General features: G+C 50.4%; 1 protein-coding gene across 1 annotated transcript in view; it reads left to right on the forward strand.

Moving 5' to 3' along the window:
* Nucleotides 1-1,732: 1,732 nt before the first annotated feature.
* LOC126517492 (tyrosine-protein kinase transmembrane receptor Ror-like) overlaps nucleotides 1,733-23,469 on the forward strand; it is a 316,867-nt gene continuing 295,130 nt past the window's right edge. The window contains exon 1 of the mRNA XM_055064215.1: nucleotides 1,733-4,208. Coding sequence (XP_054920190.1) covers nucleotides 4,028-4,208 — 181 coding nt within the window. The 5' untranslated portion in view covers nucleotides 1,733-4,027. The remainder of the gene's footprint in view (nucleotides 4,209-23,469) is intronic.

Here is a 23,469-nt window from a genome sequence, read left to right on the forward strand (position 1 = left end):
TAGATTTAATTACTTGTTTTTCTTTAAAAGACATGTAGGGGCATGTGACAATGAATAGGAGAGTGGTTACAAAATAATAGCCCACAAAGGAAAAAGAAGAAAAACAGAACGTGTAATCAGTTATGGTAATAGCCTGTAGATACTCCCGATTATACAATGTTAGCTAAGGCTTGAAGGAAATGCTTTGCTGTTGGTGATGGCATTTGCGGCGAGGTGATTCCATTCCTGGGATGTACGGCGAATGAAGGACCGAAAGAGAGATTTCGCGTAGCATGAATCAATTCCCATCTTTATCCGGTGATCAACGTGGTTTGATATATACACATATATAGCAGCCGCAGAATAAGGTAGTCGTGACTTGCAGTTTGAGAGAAACTTTTATGCAACGGTGAAATAACCTTGAGACGGCTGGCTAGTGTGACGAACGCTAGTTTGTCTTTCATTGAGGCCTTACTTGCGGTTCGATTATATATGGAGAGGATGAAACGACAGAATTATTCAGTACGACTTCGAGTGAAGTAATTTATAAATTTTGAATTCGAGATCGAGTTTTGTTGCATCCGGCATTGTTGACCCCAAGCTCGAACTCGAAGTTAATTGGGCTTACACCCTGCTTCATACTTAGCAGGTAACGCAGAGGAAGCTACGCTAGTAGTCCAGTCGTATCCTGTCAATATTTTATCTTGTAGCTAGCGGGGCGGTCATATCTTGTCCATATCATATCTTGTAGCAAGTGGTGCAGTCATAGCTTGTCCATCTCATATGTTGTAGCCAGTACTGCGGTCACATCTTGTCCACTACATACATTGTAGCTAGTGGTGGGGTCATATCTTGTCCATATCATATCTTGTAGCTAGTGGTGCGGTCATATGTTGTCAATATCATATCTTGTAGCAAGTGGTGCAGTCATATCTTGTCCATATCATATCTTGTAGTCAGTACTGCGGTCATATCTGGCCTGCTACATACCTTGTAGCTAGTGGTGCGGTAATATCTTGTCCATATCACACACATCGTGCAGCTAGTACTACGGTCATATCTTTTCTATATCTTGTAGCTAGCAGTGCGGTTTTACTCTGATCATTATGAATAATTACATACTTAGGTTTAATTAATTAAAACAAATTATGTAATTAGGTGTAATGCAAGAAATAGTCTGAGTATCTCCAAGCGAAGGCAAATATTACCTGTCGAGCTACGTGGTATTTGCATATTTTTAAACCTTGGTGCTTGACAGTTGGGAAACCCTGCATATTAAATACCCTCCAAGAAGAAATATGCGTTATCCCGCACATTTCCAAGCAGGAATGGTATAGTAGCGTGAGTATTATTGGCGAAAACCGCACAACCGCGCCAAATAAATTTTTGTGCCGAAACATGTCACACTAACCGCATTCTACACAGATTTGTCAAAATCATCGCACATAAGCTGCACCATCTGATAGGCAATATCATGGGTACTTTTCATTTCGAAATTTCTACCAATTTTCTTGGTTCCGCCTCCGGGTTTCTTTTTCCTTTCTTTTTCTTCCTTTTCGATTTGTTGCTGTGGCTTCACTTCAGCGGAACTTGCCATTAAGCGACTATGTTTACAATCTCGTTTGCAATAACTCCTCAAGCATTTCTGCAGAGCTTGCATACCAGTCTTGTCGGATCCATTTTCTTATAATTTATTTCCACAATCGGTGCGATGTCACGCTAGAATGTCGGCCTGACCGCTAGGTCACTTTCACATTAACAGCGGAAATATCTTCCCGCGGGGTCTGCAGCTCCCCAACCCATCTGCGATCGCCTGCTCACCTGAGCACAGGTGCCGGCCTCACCTAGACCGCCCGCAATCGACTCGTCCCCCGCCGCTGCCCTCCTCTAGAGGGCGACACCATACACAAGCACGCGCCTCGCGAGCCACGCTGGCCGCGAATGCAAACGTGAGAGAGGAGAGCGCTTCCCCACGAGGGTGAGGGGAGCCGAGATCGTTTTTTTTTCACCGAGCCGGCGGGCCACAGAGCGCCGCGCGAACTTGTCGGGCTTGCAGGACGGCGTGCGCTCTTCGCAAAGGCTGCTCGTCGAGTCCAAGGCACGCCGGTCCGCGTGCTACGGCTGTGGCAACCTTCAACGGCGGCGGTAGCGTCTGCGGCGTCCTTTAGCAATCAAGTTTCGCGCGCTCCAGCGAACCCGCGTGTGTGTGCGTGTGGGTTGTCTGCTGACGCCCTGTTTGCGAAGCCGTCTGCTTATCGTGCCGTCTCCCGTTGGCTCGGAAGGCAGAAGCCGTCATCGATGCCTTTTGCTTCCTGGCGATCCCGGCCACCAGCTGCGGGGGAAAAGAAAACGTCGGTGATGTTTTCGGCTTGGATGCTTCACTGTGTGCAAGTGTGTGCGTGCGTGTAAGTCGTGACCGCCTCTAGTGGGCTGTTATGAACGATCCTACGCGGTGGCCCGCGTCGTCTGCTAGGATCGGTGCGATGGGTGAACGCGCTGCCCTCCGTTGTCAACGCTCGGCCGTGTGAGATCGTCTGCTAAACGTCCGTGATCGCGTGACCAGTGGTGCTTAGACACGAGCACGCGGTGCAGCTGGCTTCTACCACCAGTGCGCACCCTTTTAGTGACGTGAGTACGCCGTGACAGAAGCAGTCGCGCGTTGTGCGGACACCCAGCGACGGTCGCGAAAAGTGCGACAGCGGGAAGTGTTGTCGATTGTGTGGTGAATTATGTATCGTCTTCTATAACCCGCTCCGGTGGATTGAAATAATGGACACTTCTGTTAGCTGAAGTGACTATGCCATAACAGTGCGTTTTTTATTCGACCGTGCAACTCGTTTCTGAAACAAAACGAATACGACAAATCTTGCTTCTGCGTGATTGCTTTCGAGGCCCGATTCGGTATTGCTGCTGGCAGCTGTCCGAGTGAGGCTATTCACGAAACACCCGTATAACTGCCGAACCGGTGCATTATTCTGCTATCGGAGACGTTAGCAACCTTACGTCTGGATCCTTTTCTATGTTCTAAAAGGCTCTCCTGTGGCCTTTTCTGACGACTGATATAACGACTGAGACACCCAGTCGGTGGTCTCTGCCCTACAAGCAAATAAGACACGCTAGTCACGTGAACACTTCTTGCGCGACAGAACGTCAACGAAACGCCAGCCCATCGCCTGGGACAGGACAGCGACTCGCTTGCTGTCTTTGAGACAAGGCAAGGACAAGGGAAAAAGAAAAGCTTGCGAGGCATCGCGGTCGCATCTGAAGTCTCTTAGTGATTGATGACGGTTGTCCCTCGCCGCCGCTGTGGAAGCCCTTGGACGACTTCCGTCGCGTGGCATCTCAAGTGACAGGAACCTCGCTCTCCGGCCAGTAAGCGTGACGTTGGCAAACGAGCCGGCCCTGCATGAACCCAAATTGCCTGTCCCATGAGCCGGCTCTTTTTTACCGCGTAGCACGTCCGACAACACACCGGAAATGCGGCCTGCTTCGACCGCGATCGTCTGCTGTTCCAAGCAACGTTGCGTCGACTGCTCGCGAAGCGCTCACCAATACAAGCCTGAGTGAGATAAGCGTCGTTGCTGTGTGTCGTCTGGAACCTCGTTCGAACTGTTGCTTGGATCTGTTGTGCTGCCGTTCGGATTCGGCGTTGCGAAGCGCTTGTCGACGACAAAACGGCGAGCAGTAACAGAAGCTTTCTTCAACCCTTCGAAGCGTTCCGTCTGCGCAACCGGGGATCATTTTCGATACGGAGCTTCGAAGTAACGCGCCTAATGATCTGCGTTCACAACGGACGTTCGTTTCCAAATTATTCTCGTTACTAGTCCAAAAACTTTACTGTGCTGCCACATTTGGAAACAGGAGCGACAAAATCGACAGCACCACGTGCTGAAGCCGTCTGTCAGCACAGAATACCGAACGTCTGCTACGTGAGCGACAGACAGATGGACGACGTTTTCCGTCAGCGCAAGCGAAACTGACTGCTTCGAGAGAGCGCGTCACGTGTTGGATTGTGTGCGGTGTCGCGGCGACAAAATTGTGTCACACGATGAGGAGCCGCTACGGCGACTGCTACGGGCATCCGACCATGTGTGGGAGGCAGCAGAGTTCCGCGCGCTACCTTTGGATACTGCTACTTCTGCTCACACTTCTGGCGCGTGGCGCGGAATCGGGCCGTCTGCACCGGTTACGTCGAGGCCAGCAGACGACGACGACGGCCGAGCAAAAAGGTAAGCGGGTCACGACGGCCCCTGCAGAAGAGCGCCTTGACCGCGAGTTGTGCGAAGGGGGGAAGAGGTGTGCGGAAGGAGGTTGTTACGTAACTCTCGAAGTAAACCGGCTTTTGTTCTTTTTGCCGTTTCTTTAATGTGCTTCTATTTCACTCTGCTTCTGTTTGCATTTTCTCTTTATTTTTCACTCGCGAGTACCGTCAGCGATGCAGCGGTGCTTATGTTGTACAGATACGCGAAAGAAGGCGCAGGTCTCTCTCCCAATTGGAATTCCCGACACGTCTGGCGCGCGAGACGCGGCCTCCTTTGATGTCGGCAGCTGCTGGACGGCGCTAAATGCGGCTTCGTATAAAAAACCTTTAAATCAAGCGCGCGATAAGAATCGGGCGAATCGCGCCGGCAGCGTTGTCGCCGATCGTTCATGAGGTTGCCTTTTTTTTTTTTTTTTTTTTTGCCGTGCGTGGCGTTTTATATCATCGTCTCGATCGAGTAATAGGCCACGTAGCGTACTTACACGCTCGATGCTGTACGCGGCAACGAGGTGAGCAAACAAGCCCGTAGGCACCGTACCGATTACAACGAGCAGCACGCGTACGCGCCCGTCGATTACGGCCCAGAAATGAGGAAGGCAAACAAACCGGCCTGGAGGCGGCGGCAACGGCGCATCAGATTGCCGATCCCGCCTTGTAGAACGGGCCACGTCTACCGCGGCTGGATTCGTGCGCGGAGAACACGAACTTGGCGGGATGTCTGGACGCCCGCTGAATAGCAATAACTCCTGCTGGTTTGGGGCGACTTGATGATCATTCGCGATGCGACTACGTCGATTAAATCTGTCCCGTTCGACCTGCATAAACAAGACACTTAAAAAGAAAACACCCTCCCGTGGCCACGTCCGACTGATCGGCGGCGATTTGTGGGAATGAGCAACACGTCTGCTTCTCTTGTGTCCTCTGTTCTAATATACGTCCTCTCCGTATCATCTGAAGTCTTCTGTCGTCTGCTGTGCTATCTGTAGTCTGCTTATCGTCTAAATTCCTTTGTTTTGACGACTACGGGTGTTTTCGGCGTATTATTTGACGCCGTTGCTGTGTGTTCGACGTGTTCGTACATACATGGACGCGAGGATGGTTTGCACTGCGTGGGCGCTGCGTTGTCGCCGTGAGGTCAAATTCGAAACCATATTTTTTCTTTACTTTTTTTTTTCTCGGGCGACATTCGACGTGAGTTTCGTGGCGAGAATTTCGAGCAGCTTCGTGTGCTCTGGTGGCGGCCAGGCCGGACGCCCCGACGTCGTAGAGCCTTGCCGACGCTGCGCGTGTGATCGGCTTATCTCCGTACGCAAGGCGTGCTTCTCGTCAAGCTCGCTGTCTTCGCGGGAAGATGACGGAGAAAATACACGCAAGACACGGAGCTTGTTGGGAGGGTGTAGGGCGGCTATCGGAAGCGGTGTAGCTATATTTAGCGGAGCTGTCACGTGGCCGCGCATTGTTGACGAACGGCCTCCCGGTGTTCGCGATGTATGCGAATTTCCGCGAGAATGACGACGCTGTAATTTGAAGCATATGCGAGCCCAGCCAACGCGGTTTTCCCGCTCAAATCCTTGGGGAACGGTCGTTGAAAGCGCGTATATACCGCTTCCGCTCCTGAGTGCATGCACAATGTACTGCAATGTCGTCTGTTTTTCATTTCATTTTTATTTCCTTAATATACCCCTGTAGAGGGTTTTACGTAAGGGGTGGGGCTAACATGAGAAAGCAAAACAGTTTTTTTTTTTTTGTCGTGATGACAGGTGGGATGCAACTTTTTCTAGGAAGGTTGATGGATAGGTGATGACTGCAATTTCATGGTGAAGGTCGTTCCAGTCGCTTGCTGTTCGGAGGAAAAAGGACGCAAAATGTAGTCGTACGGGCACGCTGGCGTGAAACTTTCAGTGGATGACCAATTCGGTGAGACGTGCCTGATGGCGGTGCGCAGATGTACGGCTGCTGTTTGAGCTGGGAATAACAAAATTTGTGAAATAGGCACAGGCTAGAAATACGGTGACGCAGGGAAAGACTGTATAATTGGAACTGTAGCTTGAGAGATGAAACACTAATATAGGATGAATATGAGCGGTGAATGAAACGGGCGGCTCTGTTTTGCACAGCTTCTAATGAGTCGATGAGGTCCGTTTGTGCGCGTATGTAATAGTGTTTCTGTTGCACATTGCATTTCAATATTCGTCACTTAACACGGATACTGTGGGACATTTCTTTTGGTTAGCTTTCCTTTTTTTTTGCCTTATTTACATTGTAGACTGTATTGTAGGGGCATGCGTGCGGGTGTTCGTATGGGGAAAGAAACTGTAACGTCAATTTCTTAACGACCCCTTGGGACATGTGGTAGTGTTGGCTAGATTTGGTGGCAGTGTTGTTAGCCAGTGGCTAACGCCGCTACCGTCAAATCTGTCAAATCTACCACTATGGCGACGCGCTGTAGTGGTATGCGGGGTTAGCCTGTCGTGCCTGACCTGTAATTGCTCCGCCCGAGCATCCCCTACGCTCGAGCGTTTCACCAAACGTAGAACCAGAAGGCGTAGAACTCTCATCTTGGTTACTCCAGGCCCGTCAGGGATCACCGCGTCGCTTGTGGCAGACCCCTCTTCCGTAGGCCTCGAAGTAACGCCTTTCTTTTCTGTTCGAACTGCGGGCACAACCACACGTCACCGATCCCACTGCGTAAAGCCCTTACGTGGATAGGTGGCCCCAATGTTGCCAACCTTACCGTTTGTCTGCTGTTATTCGCCGAAACAACGGCAACGTCAAGCGCGAAGTGTAGCAGTTCGGAGGACCTGCGGAACTTCGAAGTGTACGCATCAAAAAAAGAAAAGAAAAAAAACCGAGTCACATGTTTGCCCAGCAGCGCAGGCCGATGGCACGTCGACGCCGACTGTAAAGAAGACAAAGCCCCCCTAATGGTGCTTTTACTGCCGCACACGACTAGCACGAACGCGCAGACACGCCAACGGTTTCCCCGCGCATCTGTGGGAAGCTCGCCGCACGGGCGAACGTCGTTTCGTCACGCGGCCAAGAAGAAAACTGCCGGCCGGAAAAGAAACAGTCTGCATGTGGAGGCAATTAAAGGGCTCCTCGAGCTCGCAGTCGTTCTTTCTTCTTTTTTTCCTAGCGCGCGCACTGGAACACGGGTGGATGGGCGCCATGCAATATGCATGCGCAGTGCCAGGCCTTTCCGTGCGGAGGACGGTAAGAGGAAGGGAAAGAGTGTGAAAAAAGCACGTGGGTATAGGCTTGAGAAAAAGTGATTTGTTGCCGTTTAGTTTGCTGGCAGGCTTCTCGGGAGCGAAGCAAGCATTGAACTGCGTCTGTCTATCCGGGCCGCCGTTTTCCACCGGCCTTGGTGTTGTTGCGTTTCGGCTTGACCCGTGGCGGGCGCTCGGTTTCACGTGCGGCAGATTTACGGCGTGTCGCGCGAGCGCGGGACATTCTTTCGACCGCGTGTCGTTTTCTTTTTTGAACTTGCTGCGACGAGAAACCCGCATGATATGTGCAGTCAGTTTGTTTGCTTCCTTTCATTTCAACTTCTTTTTTTCCCAGCGACACAGTGGCGTTTAACCTTGTTTCGGCGTTATATGGCTTTCGGTTTTCTGCGCCGTTCATCGAAGCCAGCATTCAGCATATATGCTAAAATGGAAGCAAAACAACACAAGATTAGAGAAAACTAAGCCGGTGACCGATAGCAGACGCTCTGGTAATCCACGGTGCGGGTATACCGCAGTATCTGCTGCAAGGTTGCACGGTGCCCTGCGCTGTAAAACACTTTCCAATTTGTCTTTCTCGAGGGCGATTGGCCAGCGTGAACGCCTTTGATTTGCTCGGGCCCTGCGCGCGTGTGCGCGAGTTCACCGCGTCTTTCCTCCTCCTCCCTCTCTCTCTTCTTTCTGTTCCCTCTTTCCCGTCCCCCGGAGTAGGGTAGCCAACCAGACGCATTTCTGGTTAACATTCCCGCCTTCTCTCTTTCCTTCGTCCTCCTCCAGTTGCGGGGGCCGCAACTCCAATGTTGACGGAATGCAATAACGCTCGCGCTTTGTGTGCGCGAAGTACAGCCCCGCTTGGTCTAAAATTAATCGGCTGCTCACCTCTTACTCAGTATCCCCTTACTCCTCCTTCTCGTGCAGGGTAGCCAACGGGAGTTGTCTCTGGGTAACCCCTTCACTTTTCTATCAACATCGGTTCTATCTCTCTCTCTCTCTCTCTCTCTCTCTCTCTCGAGCTGATATTTCTGTACATCCATGGTCCGGACTACTTCGCCGAAGCAAAGTGAGGTTTTAGTAGTGGCGGTGGTACGTATAACACGACCTTATCAGAATATGCATATCCGAGCCTGCTTTTGTCTCCGTCTCCTATAACATAAGGGCTCATTCGGGCCAGGCGCCGCGACGTACGAGGCGAGCGGGTAGTGGGGGGGGCGTGGTCACCCATGTTGAGAGGTCTTTCAGTTCCCTATGTAGGCGAGATGCACAGTCGAGGAAAACGTTTTCTTGGGGTGTGTTTCGTTCCGGGGCACATTCCCTGTCTGCACTAACCTAGGCGTTTGACCCTTCTGCGCCGATTTGGTTGCCGCCGGATCTAAAAGGTGCCTCAACAACTGCCATGTTTTTTTTTTTTTTTTTTTTTTGCATCCGAATTGCCCATTCATCCGGTCACAAGTCTGCGCCCAATTGTTTGCACTGCAAGTCCAACGTGTAGGTTTCGATTTCTCGCTCTAGCTTGGCCACCTTCCTACGGAGGACCCCATTATGTCTTTGTTTGTTCCACCTCCGGAGGAGACTCGCATGCGCTTCCCACATGTGTAGCAGTCTAGAGTCCGCCGTAAAACCCTCCTTCACAAATTCCAGAGCAAATGTGCTGCGTAGTCAGGTTGTTTTCTTCTTTTTTTTTTTTTTTTGCGCTGCGGAACTTTATGCAGGGGAACCTTGCTCTTTCTTTTTTCTTTTTCTTTCACAAATGTTCGGCATCTCGAGAAAGTCGATGACGCCATCTTTCTCACAGAAGATACGTTTGCGGGCTAAATTATAGGCGATATGCAAGGACAGAATCCATGCTGCGTGAGAGAACAGGTCGCGAGTTATTGCCATGGCAGCATTTATTTGCACGCTGTGCATATAATACAAGGCGATTCAGAGAAACCACAAAGATTGGGCATGCGTCAAAATTAGATCTTCATGTAGTAGGCTTTTCTGTTCTCTTCTTCTTTCGCCGTCTCTCGTTTTGTACGAGCGTTGGAGATTGCGCACGCGTTCTTCTTCCATCGATTATCCGCTTAAGCGCGCGCACACACACACACAGCCCACTCCCATCATCGCGGGCTCGAATCTTACGCGGGCCTGTCCGCGCGATAGTAATTGTGCTATTACGATGCTCGGGCCTCACCGCGTGCGAGCGCATTACACATATATGTGTGTGTGCACAGGTTGGGGGCAATTACTACACCGTCTCTCTTCTCCATCGCGATGCGGCCGCACACGCGCTGTGCGCAGCTATAACGACGGAGAAGCCATTAATCGGTGCCTGGATGCAGGCAGCCGTGGCTCCTCTTCCGCTCTCTCTCTCTCTCTCTCTCTCTCTCTCTCTCTCTCTCTCTCTATCTCTCTATCTATCTATCTCTCTCTCCGTGCCCTGGCGTGGAAGCTGGAGCTGGTCAATTTCCCTGGAGAAATTCCTGCCCGTCGTGCCCGGCCCAGCAGCGGTTTGTTTTAACTAGCGTTGTACGCGAGCTGCAATAAACCATCCGGTTAACAGTCACGAGGGGGTTGCCCTCCATCTTCTTCTTTTTACTCTCTTTCTTTCTCTTTATTTTCTTAATGCGGGGTAATCAAGGGCAATGAGGTCGTGGGCCCACAATATAATTGACTGGCCCTTGCTATTCTTGCTTCGCCATCGATGCGTGATTAAAGAAATAATGCTTCGAAAATGTCCGTCCTTGACGCAAAACGACACGCTGTCCTTTAATTTAGACGTTCAGGCCAGTGTAACACATACTGGAGTGTCGACACGCGTGCTCTTTTTTTTCTTCTCCAGATTTTTTTCTCCAACGTGCTCTCATGGCGCAGCACAAGACGATCATGATCGTGATGACCGGTTATCCGTCTCGATATAACGCAGTGGCTATGTGGGATACCGCAGTATAACGCTCCGGATACATATACGGGCCTGCTGGCAGTGCTCTAATTAGTATTGCGATTAATTCGTTAGTACTTGGTTTATTCTTTTTACCTATCCATGCCTGCAACTTCACTCCAGCATGTGAAAAAACGAAAATATGGACGTTGCGTTAAGTGTCGGCCTGTCCTTAAATCAGCCTTCATGAAGCGTTAAGCTCAGCGCAGCATATACTGTGATAGCTTGAGTATTACGAGGTTAACTTGCACCTAACGCTGATTATGGAACCGCTGCGCTAATGGAACTTGCGTCCTCGCTCTAGGTGCCAGGTTCAACTGATGCAGCGGGGTCACTGTCCTTTTGAACAGTAGATGCATTCCCCCCCCCCTTTTTTTTCTTTTTTAATAAACGCAACGCACGAAGCAACGGCAGACGACTGTGGCGTGCCAGCGAGTGGAATAGGGAAGCGAAGAAGCGTGCTCAGCCAGAGAAATGGAAACGTGCTCGTAACAACGATATAAGAACGAATACATGAAACGAAAAAAACAACAACAGAAAGGTAAAATAAAAGCGAAGCGGAAGCGTGGTGCGCATCTCTCTTAGAAAACGAATTCGTGAGTGTCTGCTTCGTTGCATTGCGCGCACGATGTGGCTCCAGGAAAAAAAAAAAAAAGAAAAGGAAGGCGCGTCCGCGGAGAATGAGGAAACGCGAAGAACAGAGGTAATATTTAATGAACCAACGAAATGTGAATAACTGCGTCGAAGGAAGAACGACCAAGCGCGCGTCCTGCAGACTGGGGTGATGTATGTCGGTTCGCCTCTCTTTCTGCCAGCGAGCCCGAGAGGCCTGGTTTCGCGGAGTGTTGCCGCATAGCTGTTCCGCAATCGCGAGGTTGCAGCCCTCCCATTGATCACGTCCAGGGGTTGCGGCCGTTCCGGTTTCGGCGGTGCCCTGGCGTGTTGAATTTCCTCGGCTCCGTCGTCGATAGAAAACGAATGGCAAGCTCCTGCAAACGTGGGCTCAGGTAATAACGACGCCCGCTCGCAGATTAAGTTGGACGGCTCGGCTTGTCACTCGGCCTTTGAATCTTTATTTTGCGCCTGGAAGTGCCCTTCTATACTTTGCGGAGCAGCGACAGCTGTCAACTCTTTCTGATGCAGTGAGTGTTGCGAGAATCGTGCCGTGTGTCGCAGTTATACCGTTAGCCAAGCCGTTCGACGAAGAAAAAAATAATTTTTTTTAGAAATCACTGTGCAAGATACAATTCTAAGGCCTACATTTTTCGCTCATCGGAGGCCTTACGACCGAACACAGTAGGTCTTAAAATCGTATCTCTTATTTTTTTCTCTTCTTTCGTTGAACAGCCGGGCTAACGTTAGCTGGGACACCCTATAAATGATTTGCAAGCAATGTTCGGCATAGAAAGGCACGACTCCAAAGAGAGAGAGACAGAAGAAAGGGGAAAGGCAGGGAGGTTAACCAAATTCGTAGATCCGGTTTGCTACCCGACCGGGAGAGGATAGGGGGAGGTAAAAGTGATAGCAAAGCAGAGATAAAGAAAGAAAGGAGCATAAACATACAATCGCACGACTCCGAAAGCTCGGGAAGCTCCAGTGTCGGCAACTCTAAGTGCATAAAGGTTGTCGACTTGGCGCTCCAGATAAATATGGTTCTCCTTCGTATTTTGCGAATGTCCTCGCGTAGCATCACGCAGAGGTTAGGCCTGCGTGCCATATATCTTTCAAGCCGATTGCATAAGTCTTATCACCTACCTCGGTAGGCACAAAAAACGGTCTGCAAATAATTTGTGCTCACGCTACCACACCGTTACGGCCGCGGATTAAGAAGTTCGAAGATCCATACGCTGCCTCCCAGGTCACGATCTGTTGGCGATTCGTGAGAAAAGCCCTCGATGCCTTTTCGGAAACTCCTCCGGGGAAATTGGAAGCCAGGCTTTCTTTCCGTCTTGCCGCCACCGAGACGCGTGAGAGACGCTGTAAGGGCTGGCTGCGAATTAACTTCGACAATGCCCGGGATTCGTTACCTTGCGAACAGAGACCCGCAGACGAAGTAAGTGTTTCGCATTGCGTCCCCATTGGAATACGGCCACCGTGACCTATAAGATTCGAACCTGTGACCACCGCGATCAGCGGCATAACGCCATAACAGCTCAGCCGCGACATCAGGCATGTATACGACCTCACTTGTATGTTTGCCACCTGTTGCAAGAAGGAACTGTACAGTGCTCAAGCGTGGACAGCGACGAACGCCCTTTTAAGCGTAACTACATGGAAGTGTGGCGTCTAGTATGGCTCTAGATGCATAGCCTGTTTCTAAGAGCGAAGTAGTCCAGAGTGTACGGTCTGTAGTCTGCAGTAAGCTGCAATTACGAATGTTGGTGAACCTGAAAAAAAAAAGAAACAACGGATCGGAGTATATTAGAAATTATTCGCGCTCAGTTATTGTGGGCACCGCACGCCATTCTGAATCCAACGCGCCTGAATTTTGCTTCGCCGTCAAAGCGGAAACGCGCGCGTTATCTGAAACACGAAACTTTCCGGCAGCCGGTGTCGGCTCTGTTGGCTTGCCGGCACCGACCTCTTAATGCGCCCCCGCGATAATCCTTACAAATTGCGCGAAGTCGCTCGTTAGTTCTATCCGGCTTGTGTAGCTTTCAGCGCGAGTCGGTAGGGTGCAGCACCGCCGTTATCGGCTACCATCTCGCAATATCACCGCTGCAATTGCGCAGTATCGCCGCGCTCTGCTGCTGGTCCCGTAAAGCCATCGAAACGCGCTGCATGTGCCGTACACGACGCGCTTTTGAAGGGGGTTTAATTCGATCCGAGAGGGGGAAACTGAGCGCCAACGCGCAGTTAGTTCGCATTATGAGGAGCGATGACCCGGCTTTCCTGGGCAGGCACTACTACACACTGCGTCACGATAAACGGCCGTTGTGACGACACCGCGAAAGGATTACGCTCGTTGAGCGAGGCTTATCTGCCCTGCCCCGCGTGTGCGTGTGGGTGGTTTCTTCCTGAAGGATTAGGGTAGGGCCCTCGCAGTGTGAAGAGAGACGTCTAAATGCACTGTGTCAAGGGACAAAGCTAAAATAGTCGATGGTACTCGTTGTGCTTTGCTTTCTTTCTCTTTTCTTTTTTATATGATGGAGAAGGGGCTGCTAAGGAAGACCAGGTGCGGTACACTGCAATGGAATGCGTGGAAGATAGGAGGGAATGAATTGCCCAGGAGGGAAGCACGGGGCTGGGTTGTCTCGTGGCGAATTCATCCCAATAGCATTTCGTTCGCCGGGGGCCTATAGCCAAGTCATTGGCTCTCCTTGTTGATGCACGAAGGCACACGAACAATTCACGTAGGGTCTGTCGTACTTAATTGGGGGGGTTAATAGTGTCTGCTGTCCGTCAATCTCGGGGACACGGCACGTACACTCGGACCACAGCAGGTGCAAATTTGAAGGCACGAAAATCTTATTGAGGAACCCATTCTCTTAATCTGCATCCTTGTACGCAGTGTAAAAGGAGCCGCGGTGCTATTCGACCGAAAAAAAAAAAAAAAACAGGGAAAGGAAATACCCAATAAATTTTGGACGATTTGTGGTGACTAAAAACTTCGGCTGGTCCTGCAAAACGTGAAGAGGAAAGGACTCCGCAGGGAGAAGGCAAAAAAACAGGGAATGGAAATACCAAATAAATTTTGGACGATTTGTGGTGACTAAAAACTTCGGCTGGTCCTGCAAAACGTGAAGAGGAAAGGACTCCGCAGGGAGAAGGCAAAAAAACAGGGAATGTAAATACCAAATAAATTTTGGACGATTTGTGGTGACTAAAAACTTCGGCTGGTCCTGCAAAACGTGAAGATGAAAGGACTCCGCAGGGAGAAGGCTTCGCTCGCGTAACATCATTCTGGTGGTCTTTTTCACCGTGAAGCCAACAAAAATATAACAAATGCGGGCCAAGAACTACAATCTGAATATGAGGCACGTCGTATTTGCAGACTGCGGAATAATTTTGGCCAACTGACGTTCTTGAACATAGCATCCAGGATCTAGGAGACTAGGAGTCTCCTAATCTAGGAGACTAGAGGAGTCTCCTAGATTATCAGAAGTCACTGTATACAATGCGCATGTCTGAACAGCGACGAACGCCTTTTTAAGCGCAATTACATGGAAGTGTGACGATCTAGGAGACCCCGCGGTACACGAGCGTTTCTTGCATCCTGCCCCCATCGGAAGGCGACGGCCGCAACAGGCATCGCACCCGCGCCCTCGAGCCCAGCCGCTTAGCGGCATAGCAGGGTGGTCGTACAGCTACAGAGCTACCGCAGCCGGGGACAAGCAAAACATCGCGGGCGAGGACTGTTCGCTTTGTCGTCACGGTTCACTTTTTCATTGCACACAGAATCGTGCTTTGCGGGGCGTTGCCCCTGGGGGACTAGCGCACCGCGCGAAAGGAGCACACACGCCCTCTTCCAGTGTTTGGACTTGCACGAACGAGCCGCTCTTCAGACGACGCGGAAACTGGCCGAGTCGGCAGTGCTATCCGACGGGTAACAGCAGCGGGACTGACTTGTCTGTGCCGCCGCCTCTCATGTGTGGACCCGCGGACGCGTCACGGGTCAGCTGCTGTCAGCGTTGCTTGAAGCCTTTTTCGCTGGCTTTGAACCGCGGTGGAGGAGGAACGTATCCACCGTGCTTTGAACTCAAATAAAGAGAAATGCTGCGCGAGCGGTTTCCGGTGGGATGGCTTGTCGGGGGGCGTTTCGGTTACGACTCGTGCGATCGCCTCGGCGATTCGAAAGTGTGAGAGCTGGCGCTTCGGCTGGAAAGGGTGACTCCGCTATTCTTCTTTCGTTTGTTATTTACGACTCGGGTCGCGCTCGGCGGTTTGTGCGTTTTTTTTTTTTTTTTTTTTACTTCGGTTGAGCGAAGTGTGGGTTGCGGATTTCATTTGGTTCTTTGCTCGTGAGAAGAGCTTTGGAACGCGAAGCTTCGTCTGCATACTACTCAGGCTGTATCAGATGGGATGTGTCGTATGTTCCGTAGCATAGTCCCACATGCCGTTCTCTGCAGTATGTCTTTTTCTCCTGATATGGGAACAGAATGGTTCTTGCGGTTTGCTGGTTAGGAGCCGTTCTCTGCAGGTTTTTTGTTTGTTTGTTTGTTTTCCTGAGATGAGAATAGAGTAGTTGCGGCGGCTTTCTGGCTAGGGCGACCCCTTTTCACATGCCTATTAATATAGGATTTAAAACGTAATAGTATAGGTACAAATTATCGCATTTGGGAACACTTAAAAAAGAACAGAATACCGTGTTACAAAACTAAAAGTATCGCCTACAAAATTCCCGTTGAAACGATGTCTGCGAATGGCTTGGGTTCAAAAGCTTCAGATCCACGAATCAAGACATACTTACGCACTATGCGGTAGCGTCGGTATTCGTCACGAGTGCCAGCGTCTTTAAAGAAGTGTTCCAGTGCTTCCATCGCTTTGTGATCCAGTATACGTTCGATGTCTAGCACTTTGCCAAGCAAAAAAAAAAAAAAAGAAAAGGTCTATGTGAATCAACCAAGTGCCGTTCTTGTTCGAGGCACTGTTCATCCTTTGTGTGCTCGGGACAGTCGATGAGTAGGTGGCATACACTCTCGGTCGTCGTGGTCACACGAGCGCGCATGTTGGAGCGGGAATACGTTTACTCTGAATTAAGAAAGTGCTTCGTGTAAGCGGTTCCGAGGCGCAGCCGATGTAAGAGCCGGCTCATGCGTCGTGCAAACTGAGGTTCCAGCTGGTAGGCGCAAGATGCTGGCCGACCGCATACGAGATTGATTCCTTTGTGCTCTCCGTGAACCAGTTCGACGCATACAGTACTCTCTCGAAGGACTTGTAAGGTTCCACGTTTGTCGGATCCGGACGAGGGAGTCTGGCGCGATGCCGAATTGCGATGTCTCTGCGTTGCTACTGCCTTCGCGATCGACTGGCTTCTCGTCTGATAGATACGGCAATGTAACGTCTGGTATCGATCACTTTCGAAACATTCAGACCGAAGAAAGGAACAGGAGATAGAGACCAGCGCTTTGGGGTCGTTTCTTAATGATTCGGCCTTCCCTTGTTCGCACTTCCAATAGTGTAATTGAAGAATTACGCATTCTTAAAGAGGAAACGTAATAAAGTTTGCAAGAGTCCGCCTGAGCACTTTTTTCACTCTATCTTTCCGAAAACGTACTTATGTACATAGATTTCACATACATACATACATACATACATACATACATACATACATACATACATACATACATACATACATACATACATATATACATACATACATACATACACGCTCGCGACGTTACGCACGCGCCATCATCTCAAAGAGCCACTTAGCGCTGCCACGAGATTATTGATTGATTCCATTTATTGCGATTAGGATAACTCAACGGCCTACTTAGTATCGGTATCATCTTTTTTGTTGTTGACGCTGGTATTGTTGGATAAATTTTCCGTTTGCTTTCGTGGTATATGGTTACTTATGTTGTATATTATACTTTACTATATGTGTCGTATCCAAATACATCACTGCTTGTAGTAAAGGGTCTGGCAAGAATTCTGCCAGGCAACGTAACGAAGATGAAGTCGCAGTTGAAAGTTTCACTTGACGCTGGCCAAGTCAAATATCAAGGCTGCGAGTCGTTTCGCAACACCACGCGTGCGTATTGCCTTCGAGACCACGCTGCATTCTTTTTCTTCTTCTACTCTATCGGTGGCAGCTGCGTCGCCTTGATTGTCATCGCTTATACCCCTTTTGCAATCGGCTGCCTTGTTCGCTTGACTGCACCGGGATCGACGCGTCGTCAAAAGTCTCGCGCACGATCTGCGCTTCTGCAGCCTTTGCAGGCGCGCGCTTTCACCGGCTCTGCGCACGCGCACGCAGCTGTTGGGCGCTGCCGACAACTTCCTGTCCTCGCGTTTCCCGACTTAGCCGCTCTCCGGGGGCATCGCAAGTCTTCTCGCGACGCCGGGCCGAAACGAACCGTGAGAGGAGCGCGTAATTTATGCCCCCCTCCGGCGGCCCGCCCGGGGCTCTGGGCCTTCCTTCCGCTGGCTCGCGAGCCCCCGCCACGGAGAACCCGAAAGCGGACTCCAGATGTAAGCAAGCTGCGGAGGCGCCCGTTCCTTGTTCTGCACGTGATGTGGGCTCCCGTGGCACGAGGCCGTTGGCTCCGGACGGTGCAGGCCAAGGGGGGTTCGTTGCATCGGCCGATGAGCCGGCGGTCTACAGAAGTACGAAGAAGTACTATGAAAGTTCAATGTCGAAGCAAAGCGTGCTTGGCGAACATTCCCGGATCTTTTCTGGCATCCAGTGGATGTACATTGCATGCTGTTGACTTGACGAATAGTTCACTCACAGAAAAAATTACGTGTCCGATCCTAATAACGAAATTCTAATAATGAATCTAATCATAACGTAGCACAATATCTAACAATAATAATGAATGCATGCTACATAAGCAATAATATACGATGTAGACGACCACATGGCGGGAACGCAAACGGAAAATTTCTCGAATAATATCTACAACGTCGACTAAGCAATGGTACAGAGACTAACTAGGCCGTCGAGCCATCCTCAGCGCCATACAGAGATTCAATCAATCAATTCTGTCGTGGCAGCCTACAGTAACTCTCCGAGATTATGGCATGTGTGTGACATCACGAGGCACGTGCGAGGACATGCGCACAAAAAAAAAAAGACACGTTGCACGCAATTACACTGGTTGACAATAAAGGCAAGCGCACTGCATTCAGTTTTACGGCACTTCATTACCCGCTTCACATAGATTTTGAGATGTGCGTGGGATCTGCACAATTTTTACCTTAAGGGAGAAGGCGATGTAGGGGGCCCCTCAACGAACCCGCTAGTAGTTCGTAATATGTGTCGGATCGATGTGGCCAGCCAGGCCTCGTGGCCCCCTAGTGCTGTCGTCGAACACTTTGGTTATGGGGGAAGGGGAATGCGGTTTCCGGTGGTAGTGATGTAGTCTAGAAGCGTACGTTGAGGGGCTAGTACGTTGAGTTCTAGACTAAGAGGGATGGGGAAGGGGAGGAATCTGTAGCGCTAGAGAGCGTGAACTTGTATTGGCTACTTTCAGTACAGGAATATCTACTTATAAGACTGCCCTGTTCAGTAGATTGCTTTCCTGCGGCTCCGTTATTTTGTTACCCGCCGCTGCAACAAGACACGCGTCGGGTTTCCCATGTTTGCCAACTGCTATTCCATACCTCTCGTCGAACTTTCAATTACACCAGGATGACCTTCGACCAATAGGCCGTCGCAGAAACGTCGCTGCAACTCGCTTCCGCTTCGACTGTGCCACGTACGTCGTCTACAATGCCCGCAACTATATACGCGACGTGCCGAACTACTTAAGCCAGAGATGCCCACCCTTTCCCGTCTGAGAAAATGCAGCGCGCTTTGCTTCTTGACGGGGAAACTCGACGCGTTCCCCGCTGCGCCGAAGCGGTCGGCCCCCACGTCGAGACGTGTGACCTCGTTGCGCGTGCGACGAGTGGGGTCCACGCCGAGGTCCCTCACTCGAAGTTGCCACGTCTGATACGCTCGGCCGGATCTTCTTAGGCCCCGCCGTTGTTCTGTGCAGGGGATATAAACAACGAAATACTTTGTCGTCGTGCTTCTTTCTCCGCTTGCCTCGCACGATTCGCAGCTGTGCACGTGTTCGGCTTGCGCAACGTCTGGGCTGATGCATGTATAGTCGGTTACGCGAATTCTCGCACAGCGTCTGTCGAATACGCGATGCTCTTCGGAAGTCGCGTGGAGCCGTCACACTCTGCATGTGCTCCCACTTACTACCTTTCTTTTTTTTTTTTACGAATGTCCCAGATCATAAAGAAAACAAGACATTTAAGACGAAATTACTCGTAGCTCGAGAGATTCATAGCAGCTCCAGGCATAGGAACATGTGTGATGATGGTCCATACGATCATTAGTCAACTTTTAACGAAATCAGTTTTAAGTAATCGTTTTAGGAGACATGAGCTAATTGCTCAGTAGAAGGCAGTCAACCATTGTATACACTTACTTTGACCACCAATTAAAGAGTGAAACAGGGAGAAAGAGAGGAAAGGTGACGAGGTTAACGAGATGGGAGTTCCCAATTTGCTACCTGGATAAGGGGATGGGGGTGGTGGTTTAGAAAACGTAGATAGAGGGAGAGATTATGTACCGCGTGTCCCAGCTGACGTTAGCCAAGCTGTTCAACGAAAAACAGAAAAATATAAGGAAAGATGGCGGAAGATATACCACTTCGGTGTTTGGTTGTCACACCTCTGACGACTGAACACTATATGTCTTACGATCGTATCTTTCCTTTTATGAACTCTTTTGTTTCGTATGAACAGCTTGGTCAACGTTCGCCGGGACACCCTACATAAACAAACTTGCCCTTTCCCTGTAGGCGTTCACAGAGACGGTGGATCGCAAAACAAAGTGTAGCACTGCTTGGGCGATCTTCTTGCAGTGGGTACGAGTCCTAGCGACGCTGTAGAAATATTTGAACAGAGGCCGGTCATCCAAATGCTTGGACCCGAGGGAGGCTGATTGTCAGCACTGCGGGCACTGACAAACATTGGATTGGATTGGATTTCCTTCTTCGATGGCGCGTAGCCACTGCGGGGGATCGGCCAAGATTTGGATGGTACCAGGAAGATTTTTGGGGTAAAAAACTGTTACAGTGTCATGTGGAAACGGATAAAAATAATCTTTGAAGAACTTAAGGAAAAGGTCTTGAAACAACTATGAATTCCTCCACGGCTGAGCAGACATCCCTGTGGTAGTTGCCAAGAGAGGAGGCTCTTAGAGTGTGAGTGAGTGAAAAACTTTATCAGCTCTAGATTCGCTGGTCTTCTGCGGTCCTCAGATGGAATCGTCCATCTTTTAGCACAACGGTCGGTTGCCCTTTGTCCAGGGCTCCGCTGGATGCTGCTGCAAGTTGTGCTCGCCGAATCAGACCTTTTGTTGGCCGACCTGGCGATCGCTGGAGAGCGCTCCCTCCCATTGCTCCGCACTCGGGTTTGGTATAACGGGTACCACGTCTATCTTCTGGCATGCCCACGTTATGTGGTACAGCGTGGGTGTTTCGTGGCACCAGGAGCATGTGTCATTGTATAGTGTGGGATAAATCTTGCTGAGTGCGTGTAGGTTCGGGTACGAGCCCGTTTGTAGCTGCCTCCACGCGACAGAGTCCTCTCTGCTAAGGGAGTTGTGCGGTGGTGGATACCGCTTTCTGCAGCCCTTGTAGTAATTTGTTATTGCCGAATAGTCTTGGGGTACAGGTTCGGTCTCCTCGAGGTCGCCTACGTTGGATGCTCGGTAATAAGTGTACCCTCGAGCTATCCTGTCCGCCTCTTGGTTCCCTGCCACTCCCGTGTGTCCCGGCGTCCGTACTATCGTATGCCTAATTGGTTCTTCTTTTGTTTGTCGTTCTGTTATGTGGTCTCCGGAGCGGAGTATGCGGAGTGCTCCGTGCCCTATTCTGCCGCGTAGGTAGTTGCGGCACGCTGTTTGCGAGTCTGTAAGGATTGTTAGAGACCGTTTAGACCGATAGCCCTCCGCTGCCGCTAGAGCGACGGCCGCTTCTTCAGCCTCGACTATCGTACAGCCTTGTAGTGATGCGCTGGTGATCTCGCGTAGGTTCGAATCGATCACCGTTGCTACCGCGTTGCTGTTGCTCTGACGCGCTGCTCTGGCGTATGTGGCTGCGTCCACATATACCGTCGTTTCTTGGGGTGCTAGGGTCTTTTGTAGGTATTCAGCCCTCGCTTCTCTGCGTGCTTTGTGTAGGTTGGGATCCATGTTCCGGGGTATGGGTGCTACTTTTAGTGTGTTGCGATACTCATCCGGAATTGTTTCGGTCCTCTGTATCTCTTGAAGTTGATCGGCGCAGCCTAGTTTCTTCAGGAGCTCCCTGCCAGATGGGGTCTGCTGTAGTCTGCGTTGTTGGGAGACTAGTTGCGCCTCTTTCAATTCGTCGAAGGTGTTGTGTAGTCCTAAGGAGAAAGTATATGTAAAATGGAGAAATTTAAACCAAGTTGCGTGAAGGTTGGTTCTAAGATTGTGACATGCTTTCTTCGTCATCGCGGTTGTGGCAAGCCGACGTGTCGGCCATACCTATGCGAAAGACGTGGTCATTGGTGAAGGCGACGGCTAATTATAGCGTACACACAAAATGGCCGCGTCTCTTGGGGGGCAGTTTTGGTGGAAACAAAAGCTGGGGCCAAGGAAATGTAGTCGGTGATGTCTGAAGTGCTCCCCACTATGCCGATATATGGTGCATGCGTGAAGATGAAGCTGCTCAGTTGAGCCATGTGGAAGACTGCCATCTTTCGACCTTGTTTTCTTGAACGGACACTGCAAGAAAGTTAAAGAGCGAGTTGAGATCTGCGCTTGTCCAGCTGTACTATATGAGTCCATAGTCTGTTGCCATGACGCTGTTTAGAAAAAAAAAACTAATTTGTAATGCCTGTTCATTTGTCGATAATGAGAATTGCGAAAATGGTATGAAGTTGTAGATTTAGTTAAGAAGTTACACTAGTATTTCAAAACTTTCGCTGCCTATTACATAAAGAGAATACGAAGGAAGCGGACGGGAATGGGCCCGGTTTGCTACCCTGCACATGGGGCGGGAAGAATGGGGGGCATATAGCGAAAAGCATATAGGAGCGGCAACAGCAAATGCTTTGTTAGAAGAGCGCTTCGGAAGCGACGTGTTTACGCACACTGACGGAGCCCCGGGGCATCTGAGAATCAAGCGGACTTCTTCTACAAGTCCTTCCCATCTACTAGTTCTCGTTTGGTGTTCCACGCGCATTGTTGGCAACCGAGGAAGCCCAGTGCCCCGGTTCGCGCTTCGACATCGCAGGCATTGACTTTCCTTTTCCTAAATTATAGTTCCAGCTTTGACTCCATTGCGTACAGTTGCCCGGCAAGAATTAAGGATACGAGGGCATAGTATAAGCCCCAGAGAAGTTCTCGGCGCGCCCGTACATTGCCGACTGGGGGAGTTCATTTGGGTCTGCATCGCCGTCGCCTCCGGCGTGAAGCGGTTCTGGCGCGAGCGCTCTTCGGTGTTTCTGGAATACGAAAGGGAAGTGGAGGGGGCGAGCGAGGGGCGGAAGAGATGTTCGCTTCGGAGCGCAGCAATTAGTGCCTTCGCGGGGAGACGCTCCGCTCGGCTTTGGTTCGATCGATAGCGACGGCGATTTATGCATACCCGCCGTTTTGGCGTGCTTTGTGTATTGAACGGGCGACACGCCGCCCCCGGCAAGCCCGAAGCGTCGGTATATGGTCCTTGTTAAAAAAAAAAAAAAAAAAAAAAAATGGGCGAGTTGGCGTCGGGAAACAAGGCGGATATTATATATATATATATATATGACTATAGCATGGCCTTTCTCTTAAGAGAAGATTTACGCGCATGGCGGAGTTTTCAGTGGTTGCTTGCAGATCTTGCTGTGTAAAGCGCTGGGAACAGCGAAGGTCGGTGGGTGGATGGATGGATGGATGGATGAATGGATGGATGGATAGATGGATAGATGGATAGATGGATAGATGGATAGATAGATAGATAGATAGATAGATAGATAGATAGATAGATAGATAGATAGATAGATAGATAGATAGTGCTTTAAGGAAGTAAAAGGAAGAGTGGTCCTCCGGTGAGAACGTGTTTCTAGCCTGCTACTCCTAGCCGGGTTAAGGAATCGGTAAGGAGCAGGTGACAAGGCTACATCTGACTGAGTCCGAGGTTCTTGACGTACTGTCGAGCGTCTGCGTAGTTCTTCGGTAGGGTCCAGGTCGTGGCCTCGTTACATTACCATCCGTGCTGTTTATTCCCTGTCGCTTTCGTTTGCCTCGTTTTAAAATTGCAAACTGCCTTCGCCCCCTCCCATGTTTTGCATTCCATGACGGCGGCTGCCGTGATATCCTTGAGCGCACATGACATGGGTGGTTGGGCGCGACGGCGGTTCCTTGTAAATAGAATTAAGATGCGTAAAGTAGTGGAGGCGCCCCGCCTCCC

This window comes from Dermacentor andersoni, chromosome 11 (genome assembly GCF_023375885.2).
Source record: "Dermacentor andersoni chromosome 11, qqDerAnde1_hic_scaffold, whole genome shotgun sequence".
Classification (NCBI taxonomy): Eukaryota; Metazoa; Arthropoda; class Arachnida; order Ixodida; family Ixodidae; genus Dermacentor; species Dermacentor andersoni.